A 20,140-nucleotide genomic window follows, 5' to 3' on the forward strand; every position below is an offset into this window, starting at 1 on the left:
GTAGTTGTAAGCCTGCCTTTAAATGTCCATTGCCGCATCGACAATGAATGGGGCGCTTAAAGTTAAATATCTCCAAAACTACAAATGATTTCAAAAGAAAAAATCTCAAGCATGCATGTCCACAGTAAGGTGGAATTTTTGAACTGTGAATGGAGTTTCTAGGTGAACGTGTTTTTTTGAGGTCCCTATAGCCTAACCCTAACCTTCCATCCGCCTCCATTCTAAATCTCTGAACTTTTAAAGCAGTACAATTCTAAAACTATGCAACATTTCAAAGATTCCTTTTCAGGCAAACATGTCCAGAGTAAGACGAACATTTTAAAGTATGAATGAGGTTACTAGGCGTAAGTATGTAGTTGTAAGCCTGCCTTTAAATGTCCATTGCCGCATCGACAATGAATGGGGCGCTTAAAGTTAAATATCTCCAAAACTACAAATGATTTCAAAAGAAAAAATCTCAAGCATGCATGTCCACAGTAAGGTGGAATTTTTGAACTGTGAATGGAGTTTCTAGGTGAACGTGTTTTTTTGAGGTCCCTATAGCCTAACCCTAACCTTCCATCCGCCTCCATTCTAAATCTCTGAACTTTTAAAGGAGTACAATTCTAAAACTATGCAACATTTCAAAGATTCCTTTTCAGGCAAACATGTCCAGAGTAAGACGAACATTTTAAAGTATGAATGAGGTTACTAGGCGTAAGTATGTAGTTGTAAGCCTGCCTTTAAATGTCCATTGCCGCATCGACAATGAATGGGGCGCTTAAAGTTAAATATCTCCAAAACTACAAATGATTTCAAAAGAAAAAATCTCAAGCATGCATGTCCACAGTAAGGTGGAATTTTTGAACTGTGAATGGAGTTTCTAGGTGAAAGTGTTTTTTTGAGGTCCCAAATTCGTCCATCGACCTCCATTCTAAATCTCTGAACTTTTAAAGGAGTACAATTCTAAAACTATTAAACATTTCAAAGATTCCCTTTCAGGCAAACATGTCCACAGTAAGATGAACATTTTAAAGTTTGAATGGGGTTTCTATTCTATATATGACATTTTGAATCATTACAGTCAGTTCACCTTCTTTTGGGTCTTGAGTCGAACTAATTACTCCCGCGGAGACATCAAATTTCTCTTTTGGGCCTTGAGTCTTGGGACTCATGGCCCAAAAGAGAAATTTGATGTCTCCGCGGGAGTAATTGGTTCGACTCAAGACTCTTTTGGGTCTTGAGTCTTGGGAAAGAAAAAAAAGTGTGCCAGTTGGATTTGAACCAGGAATCTTCTGGTTGCAAGTCCTGTATCTAAACCACTGCACCACAGAGGTCCTTACATGTTCTGTTGACTTGCATGGAATTTGTCTGAAAGATTATATAAAGGTAAAAGCCCCAGGTAAAAGTTAGAAAGATGTCCTTGCGAGATTTGAACTCAGGACCTTCAGTTTGTAAGGCCTGAATCTTAACCACTGCTCCATCATGGTACATACTTTCTATGGTGTCTTACACGCTGTTCAGTGAAAGATCAGATAAAGGTGCAAGAGTCAGGTATTTGTTGGAGACCTGTCCTGGTTGGATTTGAACCGGTAACCTTCTGGTTGCAGGTCCTGTATCTAAACCACTGCACCACAGAGGTTCTGACTTATTCTGTTAACTTAGCCTTGAAAACTTTGTACCCTTTTCCCTTTAAATATCCATTGCCATTGACAATGCATTAGGCGCTTAAAGTTAAATATTTCAAAAACTACAAATCATTTCAAAGTAAAACATCTCAAGGATGCATGTCCACAGAAGGGGGATTTTTTGAACTGTGAATGGAGTTTCTAGGTGAAAGTGTTTTTTTGAGGTCCCAAAACCTTCCATCCGCCTCCATTCTAAATCTCTGAACTTTTAAAGGAGTACAATTCTAAAACTATGCAACATTTCAAAGATTCCTTTTCAGGCAAACATGTCCAGAGTAAGACGAACATTTTAAAGTATGAATGAGGTTACTAGGCGTAAGTATGTAGTTGTAAGCCTGCCTTTAAATGTCCATTGCCGCATCGACAATGAATGGGGCGCTTAAAGTTAAATATCTCCAAAACTACAAATGATTTCAAAAGAAAAAATCTCAAGCATGCATGTCCACAGTAAGGTGGAATTTTTGAACTGTGAATGGAGTTTCTAGGTGAACGTGTTTTTTTGAGGTCCCTATAGCCTAACCCTAACCTTCCATCCGCCTCCATTCTAAATCTCTGAACTTTTAAAGGAGTACAATTCTAAAACTATGCAACATTTCAAAGATTCCTTTTCAGGCAAACATGTCCAGAGTAAGACGAACATTTTAAAGTATGAATGAGGTTACTAGGCGTAAGTATGTAGTTGTAAGCCTGCCTTTAAATGTCCATTGCCGCATCGACAATGAATGGGGCGCTTAAAGTTAAATATCTCCAAAACTACAAATGATTTCAAAAGAAAAAATCTCAAGCATGCATGTCCACAGTAAGGTGGAATTTTTGAACTGTGAATGGAGTTTCTAGGTGAACGTGTTTTTTTGAGGTCCCTATAGCCTAACCCTAACCTTCCATCCGCCTCCATTCTAAATCTCTGAACTTTTAAAGCAGTACAATTCTAAAACTATGCAACATTTCAAAGATTCCTTTTCAGGCAAACATGTCCAGAGTAAGACGAACATTTTAAAGTATGAATGAGGTTACTAGGCGTAAGTATGTAGTTGTAAGCCTGCCTTTAAATGTCCATTGCCGCATCGACAATGAATGGGGCGCTTAAAGTTAAATATCTCCAAAACTACAAATGATTTCAAAAGAAAAAATCTCAAGCATGCATGTCCACAGTAAGGTGGAATTTTTGAACTGTGAATGGAGTTTCTAGGTGAAAGTGTTTTTTTGAGGTCCCAAATTCGTCCATCGACCTCCATTCTAAATCTCTGAACTTTTAAAGGAGTACAATTCTAAAACTATTAAACATTTCAAAGATTCCCTTTCAGGCAAACATGTCCACAGTAAGATGAACATTTTAAAGTTTGAATGGGGTTTCTATTCTATATATGACATTTTGAATCATTACAGTCAGTTCACCTTCTTTTGGGTCTTGAGTCGAACCAATTACTCCCGCGGAGACATCAAATTTCTCTTTTGGGCCATGAGTCCCAATGGTTCGACTCAAGACTCTTTTGGGTCTTGAGTCTTGGGGAAGAAAAAAAAGTGTGCCAGTTGGATTTGAACCAGGAATCTTCTGGTTGCAAGTCCTGTATCTAAACCACTGCACCACAGAGGTCCTTACATGTTCTGTTGACTTGCGTGGAATTTGTCTGAAAGATTATATAAAGGTTAAAGCCCCAGGTAAAAGTTAGAAAGATGTCCTTGCGAGATTTGAACTCAGGACCTTCAGTTTGTAAGGCCTGAATCTTAACCACTGCTCCATCATGGTACATACTTTCTATGGTGTCTTACACGCTGTTCAGTGAAAGATCAGATAAAGGTGCAAGAGTCAGGTATTTGTTGGAGACCTGTCCTGGTTGGATTTGAACCGGTAACCTTCTGGTTGCAGGTCCTGTATCTAAACCACTGCACCACAGAGGTTCTGACTTATTCTGTTAACTTAGCCTTGAAAACTTCGTACCCTTTTCCCTTTAAATATCCATTGCCATTGACAATGCATTAGGCGCTTAAAGTTAAATATTTCAAAAACTACAAATCATTTCAAAGTAAAACATCTCAAGGATGCATGTCCACAGAAGGGGGATTTTTTGAACTGTGAATGGAGTTTCTAGGTGAAAGTGTTTTTTTGAGGTCCCAAAACCTTCCATCCGCCTCCATTCTAAATCTCTGAACTTTTAAAGGAGTACAATTCTAAAACTATGCAACATTTCAAAGATTCCTTTTCAGGCAAACATGTCCAGAGTAAGACGAACATTTTAAAGTATGAATGAGGTTACTAGGCGTAAGTATGTAGTTGTAAGCCTGCCTTTAAATGTCCATTGCCGCATCGACAATGAATGGGGCGCTTAAAGTTAAATATCTCCAAAACTACAAATGATTTCAAAAGAAAAAATCTCAAGCATGCATGTCCACAGTAAGGTGGAATTTTTGAACTGTGAATGGAGTTTCTAGGTGAAAGTGTTTTTTTGAGGTCCCAAATTCGTCCATCGACCTCCATTCTAAATCTCTGAACTTTTAAAGGAGTACAATTCTAAAACTATTAAACATTTCAAAGATTCCCTTTCAGGCAAACATGTCCACAGTAAGATGAACATTTTAAAGTTTGAATGGGGTTTCTATTCTATATACGACATTTTGAATCATTACAGTCAGTTCACCTTCTTTTGGGTCTTGAGTCGAACCAATTACTCCCGCGGAGACATCAAATTTCTCTTTTGGGCCTTGAGTCTTGGGACTCATGGCCCAAAAGAGAAATTTGATGTCTCCGCGGGAGTAATTGGTTCGACTCAAGACTCTTTTGGGTCTTGAGTCTTGGGGAAGAAAAAAAAGTGTGCCAGTTGGATTTGAACCAGGAATCTTCTGGTTGCAAGTCCTGTATCTAAACCACTGCACCACAGAGGTCCTTACATGTTCTGTTGACTTGCGTGGAATTTGTCTGAAAGATTATATAAAGGTAAAAGCCCCAGGTAAAAGTTAGAAAGATGTCCTTGCGAGATTTGAACTCAGGACCTTCAGTTTGTAAGGCCTGAATCTTAACCACTGCTCCATCATGGTACATACTTTCTATGGTGTCTTACACGCTGTTCAGTGAAAGATCAGATAAAGGTGCAAGAGTCAGGTATTTGTTGGAGACCTGTCCTGGTTGGATTTGAACCGGTAACCTTCTGGTTGCAGGTCCTGTATCTAAACCACTGCACCACAGAGGTTCTGACTTATTCTGTTAACTTAGCCTTGAAAACTTTGTACCCTTTTCCCTTTAAATATCCATTGCCATTGACAATGCATTAGGCGCTTAAAGTTAAATATTTCAAAAACTACAAATCATTTCAAAGTAAAACATCTCAAGGATGCATGTCCACAGAAGGGGGATTTTTTGAACTGTGAATGGAGTTTCTAGGTGAAAGTGTTTTTTTGAGGTCCCAAAACCTTCCATCCGCCTCCATTCTAAATCTCTGAACTTTTAAAGGAGTACAATTCTAAAACTATGCAACATTTCAAAGATTCCTTTTCAGGCAAACATGTCCAGAGTAAGACGAACATTTTAAAGTATGAATGAGGTTACTAGGCGTAAGTATGTAGTTGTAAGCCTGCCTTTAAATGTCCATTGCCGCATCGACAATGAATGGGGCGCTTAAAGTTAAATATCTCCAAAACTACAAATGATTTCAAAAGAAAAAATCTCAAGCATGCATGTCCACAGTAAGGTGGAATTTTTGAACTGTGAATGGAGTTTCTAGGTGAACGTGTTTTTTTGAGGTCCCTATAGCCTAACCCTAACCTTCCATCCGCCTCCATTCTAAATCTCTGAACTTTTAAAGCAGTACAATTCTAAAACTATGCAACATTTCAAAGATTCCTTTTCAGGCAAACATGTCCAGAGTAAGACGAACATTTTAAAGTATGAATGAGGTTACTAGGCGTAAGTATGTAGTTGTAAGCCTGCCTTTAAATGTCCATTGCCGCATCGACAATGAATGGGGCGCTTAAAGTTAAATATCTCCAAAACTACAAATGATTTCAAAAGAAAAAATCTCAAGCATGCATGTCCACAGTAAGGTGGAATTTTTGAACTGTGAATGGAGTTTCTAGGTGAACGTGTTTTTTTGAGGTCCCTATAGCCTAACCCTAACCTTCCATCCGCCTCCATTCTAAATCTCTGAACTTTTAAAGGAGTACAATTCTAAAACTATGCAACATTTCAAAGATTCCTTTTCAGGCAAACATGTCCAGAGTAAGACGAACATTTTAAAGTATGAATGAGGTTACTAGGCGTAAGTATGTAGTTGTAAGCCTGCCTTTAAATGTCCATTGCCGCATCGACAATGAATGGGGCGCTTAAAGTTAAATATCTCCAAAACTACAAATGATTTCAAAAGAAAAAATCTCAAGCATGCATGTCCACAGTAAGGTGGAATTTTTGAACTGTGAATGGAGTTTCTAGGTGAACGTGTTTTTTTGAGGTCCCTATAGCCTAACCCTAACCTTCCATCCGCCTCCATTCTAAATCTCTGAACTTTTAAAGGAGTACAATTCTAAAACTATGCAACATTTCAAAGATTCCTTTTCAGGCAAACATGTCCAGAGTAAGACGAACATTTTAAAGTATGAATGAGGTTACTAGGCGTAAGTATGTAGTTGTAAGCCTGCCTTTAAATGTCCATTGCCGCATCGACAATGAATGGGGCGCTTTAAAGTTAAATATCCCCAAAACTACAAATGATTTCAAAAGAAAAAATCTCAATCATGCATGTCCACAGTAAGGTGGAATTTTTGAACTGTGAATGGAGTTTCTAGGTGAAAGTGTTTTTTTGAGGTCCCAAATTCGTCCATCGACCTCCATTCTAAATCTCTGAACTTTTAAAGGAGTACAATTCTAAAACTATTAAACATTTCAAAGATTCCCTTTCAGGCAAACATGTCCACAGTAAGATGAACATTTTAAAGTTTGAATGGGGTTTCTATTCTATATATGACATTTTGAATCATTACAGTCAGTTCACCTTCTTTTGGGTCTTGAGTCGAACCAATTACTCCCGCGGAGACATCAAATTTCTCTTTTGGGCCTTGAGTCTTGGGACTCATGGCCCAAAAGAGAAATTTGATGTCTCCGCGGGAGTAATTGGTTCGACTCAAGACTCTTTTGGGTCTTGAGTCTTGGGAAAGAAAAAAAAGTGTGCCAGTTGGATTTGAACCAGGAATCTTCTGGTTGCAAGTCCTGTATCTAAACCACTGCACCACAGAGGTCCTTACATGTTCTGTTGACTTGCGTGGAATTTGTCTGAAAGATTATATAAAGGTAAAAGCCCCAGGTAAAAGTTAGAAAGATGTCCTTGCGAGATTTGAACTCAGGACCTTCAGTGTGTAAGGCCTGAATCTTAACCACTGCTCCATCATGGTACATACTTTCTATGGTGTCTTACACGCTGTTCAGTGAAAGATCAGATAAAGGTGCAAGAGTCAGGTATTTGTTGGAGACCTGTCCTGGTTGGATTTGAACCGATAACCTTCTGGTTGCAGGTCCTGTATCTAAACCACTGCACCACAGAGGTTCTGACTTATTCTGTTAACTTAGCCTTGAAAACTTTGTACCCTTTTCCCTTTAAATATCCATTGCCATTGACAATGCATTAGGCGCTTAAAGTTAAATATTTCAAAAACTGCAAATCATTTCAAAGTAAAACATCTCAAGGATGCATGTCCACAGAAGGGGGATTTTTTGAACTGTGAATGGAGTTTCTAGGTGAAAGTGTTTTTTTGAGGTCCCAAAACCTTCCATCCGCCTCCATTCTAAATCTCTGAACTTTTAAAGGAGTACAATTCTAAAACTATGCAACATTTCAAAGATTCCTTTTCAGGCAAACATGTCCAGAGTAAGACGAACATTTTAAAGTATGAATGAGGTTACTAGGCGTAAGTATGTAGTTGTAAGCCTGCCTTTAAATGTCCATTGCCGCATCGACAATGAATGGGGCGCTTAAAGTTAAATATCTCCAAAACTACAAATGATTTCAAAAGAAAAAATCTCAAGCATGCATGTCCACAGTAAGGTGGAATTTTTGAACTGTGAATGGAGTTTCTAGGTGAACGTGTTTTTTTGAGGTCCCTATAGCCTAACCCTAACCTTCCATCCGCCTCCATTCTAAATCTCTGAACTTTTAAAGCAGTACAATTCTAAAACTATGCAACATTTCAAAGATTCCTTTTCAGGCAAACATGTCCAGAGTAAGACGAACATTTTAAAGTATGAATGAGGTTACTAGGCGTAAGTATGTAGTTGTAAGCCTGCCTTTAAATGTCCATTGCCGCATCGACAATGAATGGGGCGCTTAAAGTTAAATATCTCCAAAACTACAAATGATTTCAAAAGAAAAAATCTCAAGCATGCATGTCCACAGTAAGGTGGAATTTTTGAACTGTGAATGGAGTTTCTAGGTGAAAGTGTTTTTTTGAGGTCCCAAATTCGTCCATCGACCTCCATTCTAAATCTCTGAACTTTTAAAGGAGTACAATTCTAAAACTATTAAACATTTCAAAGATTCCCTTTCAGGCAAACATGTCCACAGTAAGATGAACATTTTAAAGTTTGAATGGGGTTTCTATTCTATATATGACATTTTGAATCATTACAGTCAGTTCACCTTCTTTTGGGTCTTGAGTCGAACCAATTACTCCCGCGGAGACATCAAATTTCTCTTTTGGGCCTTGAGTCTTGGGACTCATGGCCCAAAAGAGAAATTTGATGTCTCCGCGGGAGTAATTGGTTCGACTCAAGACTCTTTTGGGTCTTGAGTCTTGGGAAAGAAAAAAGTGTGCCAGTTGGATTTGAACCAGGAATCTTCTGGTTGCAAGTCCTGTATCTAAACCACTGCACCACAGAGGTCCTTACATGTTCTGTTGACTTGCGTGGAATTTGTCTGAAAGATTATATAAAGGTAAAAGCCCCAGGTAAAAGTTAGAAAGATGTCCTTGCGAGATTTGAACTCAGGACCTTCAGTGTGTAAGGCCTGAATCTTAACCACTGCTCCATCATGGTACATACTTTCTATGGTGTCTTACACGCTGTTCAGTGAAAGATCAGATAAAGGTGCAAGAGTCAGGTATTCGTTGGAGACCTGTCCTGGTTGGATTTGAACCGGTAATCTTCTGGTTGCAGGTCCTGTATCTAAACCACTGCACCACAGAGGTTCTGACTTATTCTGTTAACTTAGCCTTGAAAACTTTGTACCCTTTTCCCTTTAAATATCCATTGCCATTGACAATGCATTAGGCGCTTAAAGTTAAATATTTCAAAAACTACAAATCATTTCAAAGTAAAACATCTCAAGGATGCATGTCCACAGAAGGGGGAATTTTTGAACTGTGAATGGAGTTTCTAGGTGAAAGTGTTTTTTTGAGGTCCCAAAACCTTCCATCCGCCAACATTCAAAAACTCTGAACTTTTAAAGGAGTACAATTCTAAAAATATGCAACATTTCAAAGATTCCTTTTCAGGCAAACATGTCCAGAGTAAGATGAACATTTTAAAGTATGAATGAGGTTACTAGGCGTAAGTATGTAGTTGTAAGCCTGCCTTTAAATGTCCATTGCCGCATCGACAATGAATGAAACCAGGTTTCCTGGTGGAACTTTTAAAGGAGTACAATTCTAAAACTATGCAACATTTCAAAGATTCCTTTTCAGGCAAACATGTCCACAGTAAGATGAACATTTTAAAGTATGAATGGGGTTACTAGCAGTAAGTATGTAGGATTAGTAGCCTGTACTCGTTTCCCTTTGCCGCATCCACAATGCATGGGGCGCTTAAAGTTAAATATCTCCCAAACTACAAATGATTTCAAAGAAAAAATCTCAAGCATGCATGTCCACAGTAAGGTGGATTTTTTGAACTGTGAATGGAGTTTCTAGGTGAACGTGTTTTTTTGAGGTCCCAAATTCTTCCATCGACCTCCATTATAAATCTTTGAACTTTTAAAGGTCTACTGGTCGATCGCTATCTACGTAATGGGCACCCCTGCTCTAGGATCACAATCTATATGGACAGTCCCTGGCAACGGCATCCTAAGTAGCATGGAACTTCCTTCTTTGCACAGGAACAGTTTTTCTGGCAGCCTTTGATGCCAGCTTTGATGCCAGCTGCATGATATTGCCTTGTTCATTGACACAGGCCAGGCTGGCTCGGTAGATGCAAGGGGGACTGCATTGCTAGCACTGAGAGACCATCCATACTCTGCGAAAGAGGGAATATCCGGCTTGGCGATGTGTGCACATTTATCTATTATGGTTGCGAGAGCAGCTCTTCTCAGGTGCAGGTCAAAGACATTCTCTGTCGGGGGCAGCAGCCTGATTGATGACGTCATCTGAGAGGGAATCAGAAGAGTTTTCACCAAACTCCTCAAGTGCAGGGAGATCCAGACACATGCTGGCCTTGAACCATGCCTTCTTCCCAATGAAGAGGGGATAGCTGGTGGTATCTCTGCCACTTAACCTATGGATAAAGGGCAGGGCACGACACTGTGCGAGCCCCAGTGCTGATACCATTTGATGGATAGGAAGGTATTAATTTTGCTCTGTTCTCACCCACAGCTCTGGAAGGCATCTGAGATGGGTTGCTTTAAGGCACATGATGATGATGTCTGTGTCATTGGCATGGATGACAACTCTGTCAACGTTGTCATTCTGGACACTGTACACTGTGTACAGGGTGTGGAGTATTATTCTTGTATCAGCCTCCTGTTGTGTGGATTCTAGTGCAGGGACATCTTCAATAGACCCCTCATTGATCACCACACTCATTGTCTCTTCTTTAAACTCCCCACCCAGGTAAAGATGTGTTGGACCAAGGGCCGACTTAAGTTTCTCATTTTCACACCATTCGTCACAGAGGAAACTCAATAGGTATGCCTTGTTAGCTGACACAGCAAAAAAACTCCCGAGGATCTGGAGCTGTGTAATGCATACTGACTTCATATTCTTTGGAAGGTTTTGGTCGAGCATATCTGTGTTCTTGCTCAGCTGTCTTAAGACTAGGTCCACTGTACAGGTCACAACAGAAGTGAATGATCTCTGTGCCAGCAGGCACATCATTCAACAGCAGACGTTGGTATCGTTCAGCGATTGTTCCAAATGCTTCACCTAATCACCTTTCAGGAACGACCAATTTGGGTCATGCGCAGGAGGGCAGTAATTTCATTGCTCTTGCCAGGTGCTGAGGTTTTCCCCTTCGATTTTTTGGATTTTGGATTGAGTGTGGAAAGTGTTAAGCTTCATTATGCTTGTCTTCTTCTGATCACTGGACAGTGATTCACACAGTGCCTTCAGACCCAGTTCTTTCACACTCATCAAGTCGTCCTTGACTGTGGAATCAGCACACTGTCCTGTAGATATGTTGATCATGGATGATGTGCTCACTGTAAATGGGTTAGTCTCCACTGCTGCCATGACCTTGACTACCATCTCTGCATCCCGGGTTACACGACTCTGACCAGACTCATGGTGTGGGTTGGAGGAGTGGAGGTGGAGCATAGACTTGAGCTCTGCAGAGACAGCTGCAGTGAGTGGTTTTGTGTAGATACATTTTGTCCGGGCAGCATGGCTGAGTGTAATGCCATCCAGACCGCTTGCTTCCTTGGCATCAGCATTATAGGTCTGCTCCAGTAGCATGTCAAGAGCAACACTGTTGTGGCTGCCATCTGCTCGTCTGCCAACAAATACACCTGCCATCAGTGCTTCATGTACCTCTGAAGCTGTTTCTGGTAGTTTCTTCATCTCAGCCAAATACAGAGGTAAATATTGCTGCAGGCCAAAGATAGTGGCCTGCTGCAGTGAGGTAGGGTAGCATTCTTGCTGATTCACAGAGATGTCCTGTCCAGTCACCTTCCCGATCGTAGTAGATAAACCTTTGGAGAATAGGCTATCTGACATCTCCAGGAAGGTTGCCCAGAGGACTGCAGTTGGTTGCCCATTCAATGAATCCTGAAAAAGCAGCAGCTGCTCTCCTAGGACTGCCATCTCTGGACGCCTCGACTGGATAGCAATGCAGTCCCCCTTGCATCTACCGAGCCAGCCTGGCCTGTGTCAATGAACAAGGCAATATCATGCAGCTGTATCAAAGGCTGCCAGAAAAACTGTTCCTGTGCAAAGAAGGAAATTCCATGCTACTTAGGATGCCGTTGCCAGGGACTGGAGACACAATGCAGCAGGATCAGTGCAACACGTGACAACAGTGACAGTGAATAGCATTGTACCATAGTATCATTGGCTTTAGAAGCAGGCAAGACAGCACCATAGAGGTCAAAATGAACCTTTTGTAGGCAACCGCAAATCCGCTTTTACTCTGTTAGTCACTAAGTAGTCTATATTTTGTTATGTTACTTGAATGCATACCACTATGTTAATTTGTATAGCCCTAAAGTTGAAGTTTTTGGCAAGTCTGGGAGTGTGCAGGTGTCTGTTTATATTGTAGTTAGTTTATTAAAATGATACATTGTGGGGTTTTTCTCAGATTTTTCTCTGCAATCATCCCCACAACTATAGATAGAATATGAGCAAAAATGTAATACCATACATTATTTATGACTGCAGCCATATTGACAACATAGAAATTAAAGCTCAAACTGACCAAATGTGTTCATATTGCTTAAAAAGCAGATTTTTTGCCATAACAGTTAGCTGTCATCGTAAAACTCATTTTCGGGTGGCGTCCATCTTGGAAATATGCAAAGTAAAGGTCCAGACACACCTAATCATAAAGATAAGTATTCCATTGAGTTTGTCATGCTCTGAAACCATGAAATAGACACCAAGTTTGCATTTCTAGCCCATCTGGTTCAAAAGTTATCGCCAAAGCTATTTTCTGATAGGGGCCAATATTGAGGCGGCCATATTGGATTTCCAGCAAAAAATTGACCGGGTTGTCCATATAGGTTGTGATCCTACTGGGTCACAGATATTATTTCTGGTGGCCGCCAACCTTTTATGGCAGGGCAAATGCAGGGGGGTACCCTTTGCCCCCTGGGTAGAAGTTGAAAAACTCCAGCATTGAACTATGGGGCTGAGATTTGGACATGGAATCTCTGTACTGAGAGTCTGATCATTAGAACACTTCACTCACACTTAGCAGGTCACTTAGTACTGTTGAAACTGTGTCATCAAAAATGTGGAATGCCCTACCAAAAGGAGTAAAGGAGTGTAAAACCCTACTCACTTTCAAAACTGCCCTAAAAACACACCTTCAGGAGGCTGCAATTCGAAAATGGCCCCTGTCCTAGTCTTAACCTACCCCCTACCCCCCACCCCCCTTTTTCTTTTTCTTCTCTTGTACATATTTTTCACTCTTCATACCAGTAACCTGTAAGCTGATTGTATGACATTCCGTATAGTAGTGTGTATATCTGTCTGTCTCTTATGTCATCATGATTTGTGTGCATGGGGATCTCAACTTAAACAAGCTCAGTGCTTAATGAGGCTTAATGTTCTCATGTCTTACTAAATAAAGTACATAAATCAATCATGTAATTTAACTGTTCTACCCCAGATTTGTCTTTTAGTGCTTTTGAGTTGTTCTTTTGTAGTTTGGCCTTCATAATTTCAGAGTCAGCAATGAATAATAGTAGAACTGGGACTTGAACAAAATTTCAGCTGGCCAGGGTTTCTTCAGACATAACCCATGTTTACCTCTCAGGAAACAGGGGGAGAGACATGGTCCCCCTGTCTGTCTCTCATGCAGTGGTGTAAAGTACATTTACTAAAGTACTGTACTTAAGAACAATGAGGTATTTTTCACTTTACTGGAGTATTTCCCATATCAGTACTTTTACTTCTACTCCCAATACATCTCAGAGGTAAATATTGTACTTTTACTCCACTACAATTATTTGAAAACCTTTACTAGTTACTTTGTAGATTTGGATTATTACAAAAACTACATTAGCCACTTCAGCCCTATATACATTTCAGCCATTTGAAAATAGCCGACCTACAAGCGTGACCAGTGTTGTTGAGACATTATCTACCAAGGGTGGCCTATAGACTTTACTGCCAAGTATGTTTTGAAGACGTAACATCCACAAACTATTTACTTAATGACAGCCACAACAGAAGAAACAAACTGCAAAGGCGACTTCTGAGCCTGCATGTTCTCAAAACCTGATTACACCCTGTATTTTCTGTATTTTAAATACATAAAATACATAAAAATGTACACATTTCAAACAGTTAAACAGGTTACCTCATTTGCATCTTTGGAAATAAATGTTTCCAAGCAATCAATCAATGACTCAACCAACCAACCTTTATTTAAACCTCAACGTTTATTAATTCAACCACCACTTTTATTTATTTGTACATTTGGTAAAACGGACTCACCATTTATTCATTTTAAAATTGCGTTAAAATTAGCAAACAGGAAAGAAAATAAGAGACTTTTTGTTATTCCTTTTTTTTTGGCAAAAAACAAACAGAAAAACAAGTCAGTTCCTTTTTTTCCTAATCTCATGCAACGGCGTGTCCAGAGTGTTTTTTGACTGGGGTGGCCCAAGTGAGGCACTGATTTATGTATGCGGGGTGAATGAAGCACGAGCGCATGTGCATACGTAGACGCACGCACATAAGCGGACACATGCTTCTCATTGTTACCACTTTTTCTCTCCACAACCCATTTCTACTTTAATTACTAACAATACAGTGTCTTACATTCCTGTGATTCAAGTTTAAAGTTGGTAAATATGCTCTGAATCAGATTTCATAGTGCTCTGATTTCAGAGTGCTCGGGTGTTGACGTTATAGAATGCTCTGACGTCAGAGTGCTCTGGTGTTGACGTTATAGAGTGCTCCGTTATGTTTATTCACGAACAGTCAAGTCGATACTCAGCGTTGCCATTTACATCTTTTGAAATTCATTCAAATGAACGTAAAGTCACCCCATCTATACACATAATAACAACCTGTTTAACCTGTTACACGTACTGTATGCATGTTGAAAACTCTAGTCTAGAGGACCAAAGAACCATCACATTTTGCAATAATTTCATCCATCACTGTTATCACAAATGTTCAGACGCACGTCGGACAACCTGGCTTTTCACTCAGAGTGGTCATTGTGTGCTGCTCCAGAGAATCCAGGGGTGGCTTGTGCCACTTTAGGCAACTCCTTGGACACAGCACTGCTCTCATGTGCTTTGTGAATTTTAACAGTGAGAGAGAGAGACAGACAGACAGACAGAGAGAGGTGTAACGAGTGTTTACGAAATAAATCCGAAACCTTTATACGAGCAATAAGTTATTTTTTACAAGTGATTATTTTAACTCTACGTTAACGTCGTTTTTTTCTGCAATTGTTAGCTTTAGCCTAGCATAGCGTGCGTTCATACGACTTTCATGTCTACCATATGAATACTTTCAGGATATAAAAAAAGCCCCTCAAATTCTGCCCCTCCTCTGCAAAATGGCGGTAACCACTTCCTGCTTCGCTTTTAAGAAAAAGGTTAGAGCCTAGAGGTCATGGGATTTCAGCTCAATTCAGAACAAATTATGCCCGGAAATGAGACCCCATATTTATACTTAGAATAATTATTCTTCTCAGGTGGTTACTGCTCTTTGGCCTTGACGAGGGGGTGGTGGGGTAGCTACTATTCCTACTGTTGCTGTTGAACTCTGGGTAAATTACAGAACAGGGTGCTTTTAAGCTGAAAACTAGAAGTTAGACAAATTTTGGCTTCATTAGAATATTTCAGACAGACAGTAAAGTGACTGAAAACAAGGCAGCGGATACGATCGACCATTTAGGGGGAAGGATTTCATTCAGCGGACGTCCCGATTTCATCGACAAGCGATGACAGTCTTGTGTGATGTGCTACTCAAGTAGGATCTAATCTAGCAAGTACATAGATTTTAGGATTGTTCCAAATAACGCTATAAATTAATGTCGGAATATTGGCCTCTCCAAAAGCGAAATCCTTCCCTTTCATGCGGCATATATTTCTTCTTTTCTTCATATCTATTTACACAAGACGTTAAGATGCCGTGTCAATGGTGACGCATGTTCCAAAAAACTATACAAAACAAAAAAAAAGACATGGGCCGAAACTTGGGTTTCTTGTAGTCTTCTTGCGAAGAAAAAGAAGAGGAGAAAGACAGTGAGAGACTGCTGTTGGGGGGGGGGGTCTAACCTTTTGGGAGGCAACATGCAGAAAAGGGCAGGTGGGGTATTATATATATATATGTATATATATACACACACACACACACACACACACACACACACACACACACACACACACACACACACACACACACACACACACACACACACACACACACACACACACACACACAGGCTGGACCCCCGTTGCAGAAAGTGAGCTCAGAGAGGGGGAAATAGAGGGGAGAGGAGTGAGGGAGTTGTAGTTTTAAATAAGTTCAATGTCTGTACAGCAAACGATTCCCATGTACGGGTCCTCATAAATATTGCTCGCTTTTTTTTTTCCTTTTCTTTTTCTTTTTACATGGATGAGGAACTCTTCTCCTGTCCAAAAGTTCCTTCCTGTCCGAAAGTTCCTCCTTCACCCCAAAATTCTTTCCCCCATCCCACAGCAGTTGATTAGCTGTTGTATTAATATTTACATGTCAAACCGTTCTGTCTTCCAGGGAGGGGTCCGATACACCGCCAATGAAAGTAAAGGGAAACAAATTCCAAAATAAGCACAATTGAAGTCCATGTCTGACGATAATCAATAACCGACGATATTCCATCTTGTGTTTTATATTAAAAATAATAATAATACGGAAAAAACATCTCGAGGGGAAGGAGGAGTGAGATGACGGGTTGTTAGGGAACGCCCCTTGGCGGACGGGAGAGTTAAGAAAACTTAAATAAATAATGGAATACTCTCACTGCAAACTTTACCCTCTTCCACAAACCCGTTCTCCTCTCTCCCCTGTGTGACTCAAACCGACGTCACAATGTACGAGCCGCTCTCCCCTCCCGGCACGGTCTCCGCTCCGCTGCCCCCTCCTCCTCCTCCTCCCTTGTCTCCTCCTCCTTGGCTCCCCCCCTTCTCGCCCGCGTCTCGCTTCTTGCCGCCGCCCGCGTTGATGGGCGTGGGGATCTGCGAGGGCCGACCGGCGCTCTGTGGGCCGTCGCCTCCCGCCGCTGCTGCGGTGGTGGCGGCGGCGGCTCCGGCAGCTCCTCCCCTCCGGGGGCTCGGCGTGTAATTGAACGGGCTCACCCGGGCGGCCAGGAGCGCCTGGCTGGCGGAGGGAGGCGAGGCGGAGGGAGGAGCGAACGGGTTCGAGCGCTGCTGCTGCTGCTGCTGCTGTATCTGTGGCTGTGGGTCAGAGACGATGCAGGGGTTGCTCCGCGCTAGCCGGCGCCGCTCCGACAGGAGGTGGTTGAGGTTGGTCTCCGAGGAGGAGGACGAGACGCCGTCGATGACGGGAGGGGCGTTGCCCGTCGTCCCCGGGGTGGAGCGCGGCTTGTTCACGGGGCAGTCCTCGATGCGCACCCACACGTCCTCCTGGTTTGACGAGGAGGTGTCCATGGGCGACGTCGAGGAGGCGGCGGCGTGGGCGTTCCGCGTCTTCCGCCGCCACGTGCCCTTCCGCTGCTTCTTGCGCTCCTCCTCCTCCTCGCTCCTCACGCCGCGCTCGCTGGACTCGCTGGAGGCCGACAGGATGGACGAGGCGCTGCCGGCACGCTTCCACGTCCCCACGCGGGGGAGCGAGGACGTGGTGGAGGACGGGTTGTTGGCGGTAGTGCCTCCTCCTCCTCTGCCTCTTCCCTCCCTCTTCCAGGTTCCCGCCAGGGGCCGTGGTCGGGGGGAGGGGCTCTCTGAATGCGAGCGGTTGGGATCTCCACCGCCTTCTCCTCCTCCTCTCCTTGCGCTTCCTCCCGTCTTCTCCTGATTGGACGTGGACGAGGGCTTGGTCCCCGGGAGGAGCGGCTGCTGATTGGACGAGGGGACGGGGGACATGTCGGGGAGGGAGGGGCTAGAGGAGAGCGACTCGACGGAGGCCGACTCCTCCAGTTTCCTCTTCAGTGTTGGACTCGGCGCCTCCTTGATGAACGTTGATTGGCGCACGAGGCCGGGGGGTTTGTCAGGACGCTCAGAGGTAGAGGAGGCGGAGGACGACTTCCTGGGCCCTCCTCCAGCACCTCCTCCTCCCAGGGCCTTAGACGACGACTCGCTGCGCGGGATCCCACTGTTGGAGGAGGTGTTGTTGGTGGTGATGGAGGGGGAGGAGGTCTGGCGGGCGGGGGAGGGGTGGTGGCTGGAGGAGGAGGAGATGCGGCCGGACGACAAGGACTTGGTGGAGGAGGCGGAGCTGCCTCCTCCCGGGGAGGCCGTGCGAGGGAGGTGGGAGGAGAGTTTGGAGGCCGGGGAGGAGGAGGTGGGCGGGGTCAGAAGGCTCTGACCCCGCCCCGGGGAAGCGGAGGAGGACGAGGAAGGTCGGAGGCCGGCTTTGGGCCCCGGGGGTCCGGGCATGGGCTTCACGGCTCCTCTCAGGGCGTTCTGATTGGACGGGGCGCCGGCGGCGGAGGAGGAGAGAGCAGGGAGCGCTCCTTGCTTGACGGGAAGCTTCTTCTGAACGGGGGAGGTGCTGGGGGACGAGCTCCGGCCGCCTCCTCCGGGGAGGTGGGCGTTGCTCCGGCCCCGGGGCCCCAGCAGGGCCGTGGGAGGAGCCGCGGGATCCCGGGGCCGGCCGGTGATCAGGCTCCGGTAGACTTTCTTGCCTCCCTTCACGGCGGCCGTCTCTTTCTCCTCGACCCGCCGCGCCTCCAGGGAGCTCCGCTCGCCCGGCTTCAGGATGCGGGGGCCCGCGCCGGGGGGGCCTCCTGCCAAGCCTGGACCTCCTGGAACGCTTCCTCCTCCCGGAACTCCTGTTCCTGTTTTAGAAGAAGGAGCAGAAGAAGGCGCGGCAGGCAGAGAGGAGGGCAGCGGGGGCTTGGAGTTCTCCTCCTTGTTGTTGTTGCTGTTGGACATGGAGGGGAGGTGAAAGGGAGAGCCGATGGAGGACCTGAGGGAGAGCACCGAGTCAGAGTCCTCGTCAGAGGAGGAGACGGAGTCGGTGAAGGAGCGGTGGGAGAGGCGCGGTGTAGCGGCGGCGGCCTGGTGCAGGCTGCACACCACCGAGTTGGCTCCCTCCTGGATGGCCTTCCAGTCCAGCGTCTCCTCCCCTTCCTCGTCCTCTTGGACCTCCAGGTGCTCCTCCTGGGTCTCTTCCTGAGGCACTACTTCTTCCTCCTCCGCCTGTATCTCCTCTTCCCCTTCCGTCGCCTCCTCTTCCTCCTCGTCCTCCGCCCGGCCCTCTGGCTCCTGCTCCTCCATCTCCCCGTCGTCCGGCATCCTGAGAGCTCGCTTGTCCTCCTTCTCCGGCTCCTCCTTACCCATGCTTCCGAGAGCGCCTCCTCGGCCCCCGTCTCCGGCAGAGAGAGGAGGCGTGGCTTGCTTGCCGCCGTGGTTCGATGCCGACGGCGCCTTGGCGGAACCGGCCGTCTTCTTCTTCTTCTTGGGCATGGCCGAGGAGATGCACTCCTGCAGGAGGTCGTCCTCCGAGTCCACGACGCTCAGCGACGACAAGGAGGAGTTGCGGGAGAAGCAGACGGGCGTGTCCTCCACGTGGAACGCCCGCGGCGCGTACGCCGAGGAGGGAGGAGGAGGAGGAGACGAGGAGGCCGGCAGGGCCTGCTGGCTCTCCGTCTGGCAGGAGGAGGCGGGAGGTGGAGGAAGGGAGGAAGGAGAGGGAGGCGATAGAGTAGAGGAGTCGACTCCTCTGTCCGCTTCTGTCGGCCCGTGGCGTGACCCGGGCGGCGCCTCCTTGTTGTTGTTGTTCTCCTGGTCCACGTCGCTCAGGTGACGAGAGGAGGATGAGGAGTAGAAGCGGGGCCCGTCCTCGCTCCCCTCCTCCCTGGTCGGCTGCTGCTGGCGGGCATCTGGGAGGCGCCTGGGAGGCTCCGTCCCCCCGTCCTCATGCTCCTCCCTCTGCCGAGAGCTGTCACGATTACAAATTGAAGTTGACGATTAATCACTCAAATAATTGCGATTAATGATTTAATTGTGTGTTTGGCTGCATTGAACATATGAATAAAAAACATTTCTGTTTGCCTTTTAGGCTTCATAATCAAACATTGCACAGGCCAGGTATGACACATAACTATTGACATATTTAATAATTTTATACATTTGAAAATAGCAGAAATAGCTGATCTACAAGCTTACAACGCGTCACAAAGTCACAAAGTGACGCGTTGTAAGCTTGTAGATCTGCTATTTCTGTTGTTTTTTTTGGTTTTTTTTAAATGTGTGAACAATTTTCAACATGGAAACGATTATGCAAAAATAATTGCGATTATCGTGTGTTTGGCTGCATTGAACATTGGAACATATGAATAAAAACAAACATTTCTGTTTGCCTTTTAGGCTTCATAATAAAACATTGCACAGGCCAGCTATGACAAATAACTTAAATATCCAAATAAACTATTGACATATTTAATC

General features: G+C 44.2%; 1 protein-coding gene across 4 annotated transcripts in view; it reads right to left on the minus strand.

Annotated features, from left to right (window-relative positions):
- Positions 1–13,941: 13,941 nt before the first annotated feature.
- Positions 13,942–20,140, minus strand: part of apc (APC regulator of WNT signaling pathway) — a 47,532-nt gene continuing 41,333 nt past the window's right edge. For all 4 annotated transcript variants that reach the window (XM_084047360.1, XM_084047359.1, XM_084047358.1 and 1 more), the window contains one exon: positions 13,942–19,634. In XM_084047360.1, coding sequence (XP_083903486.1) covers positions 16,589–19,634 — 3,046 coding nt within the window. In that variant the 3' untranslated portion in view covers positions 13,942–16,588. The remainder of the gene's footprint in view (positions 19,635–20,140) is intronic.

Source organism: Gymnoscopelus microlampas, assembly GCF_963454915.1.
Source record: "Gymnoscopelus microlampas genome assembly, chromosome: 21".
NCBI lineage: Eukaryota > Metazoa > Chordata > Actinopteri > Myctophiformes > Myctophidae > Gymnoscopelus > Gymnoscopelus microlampas.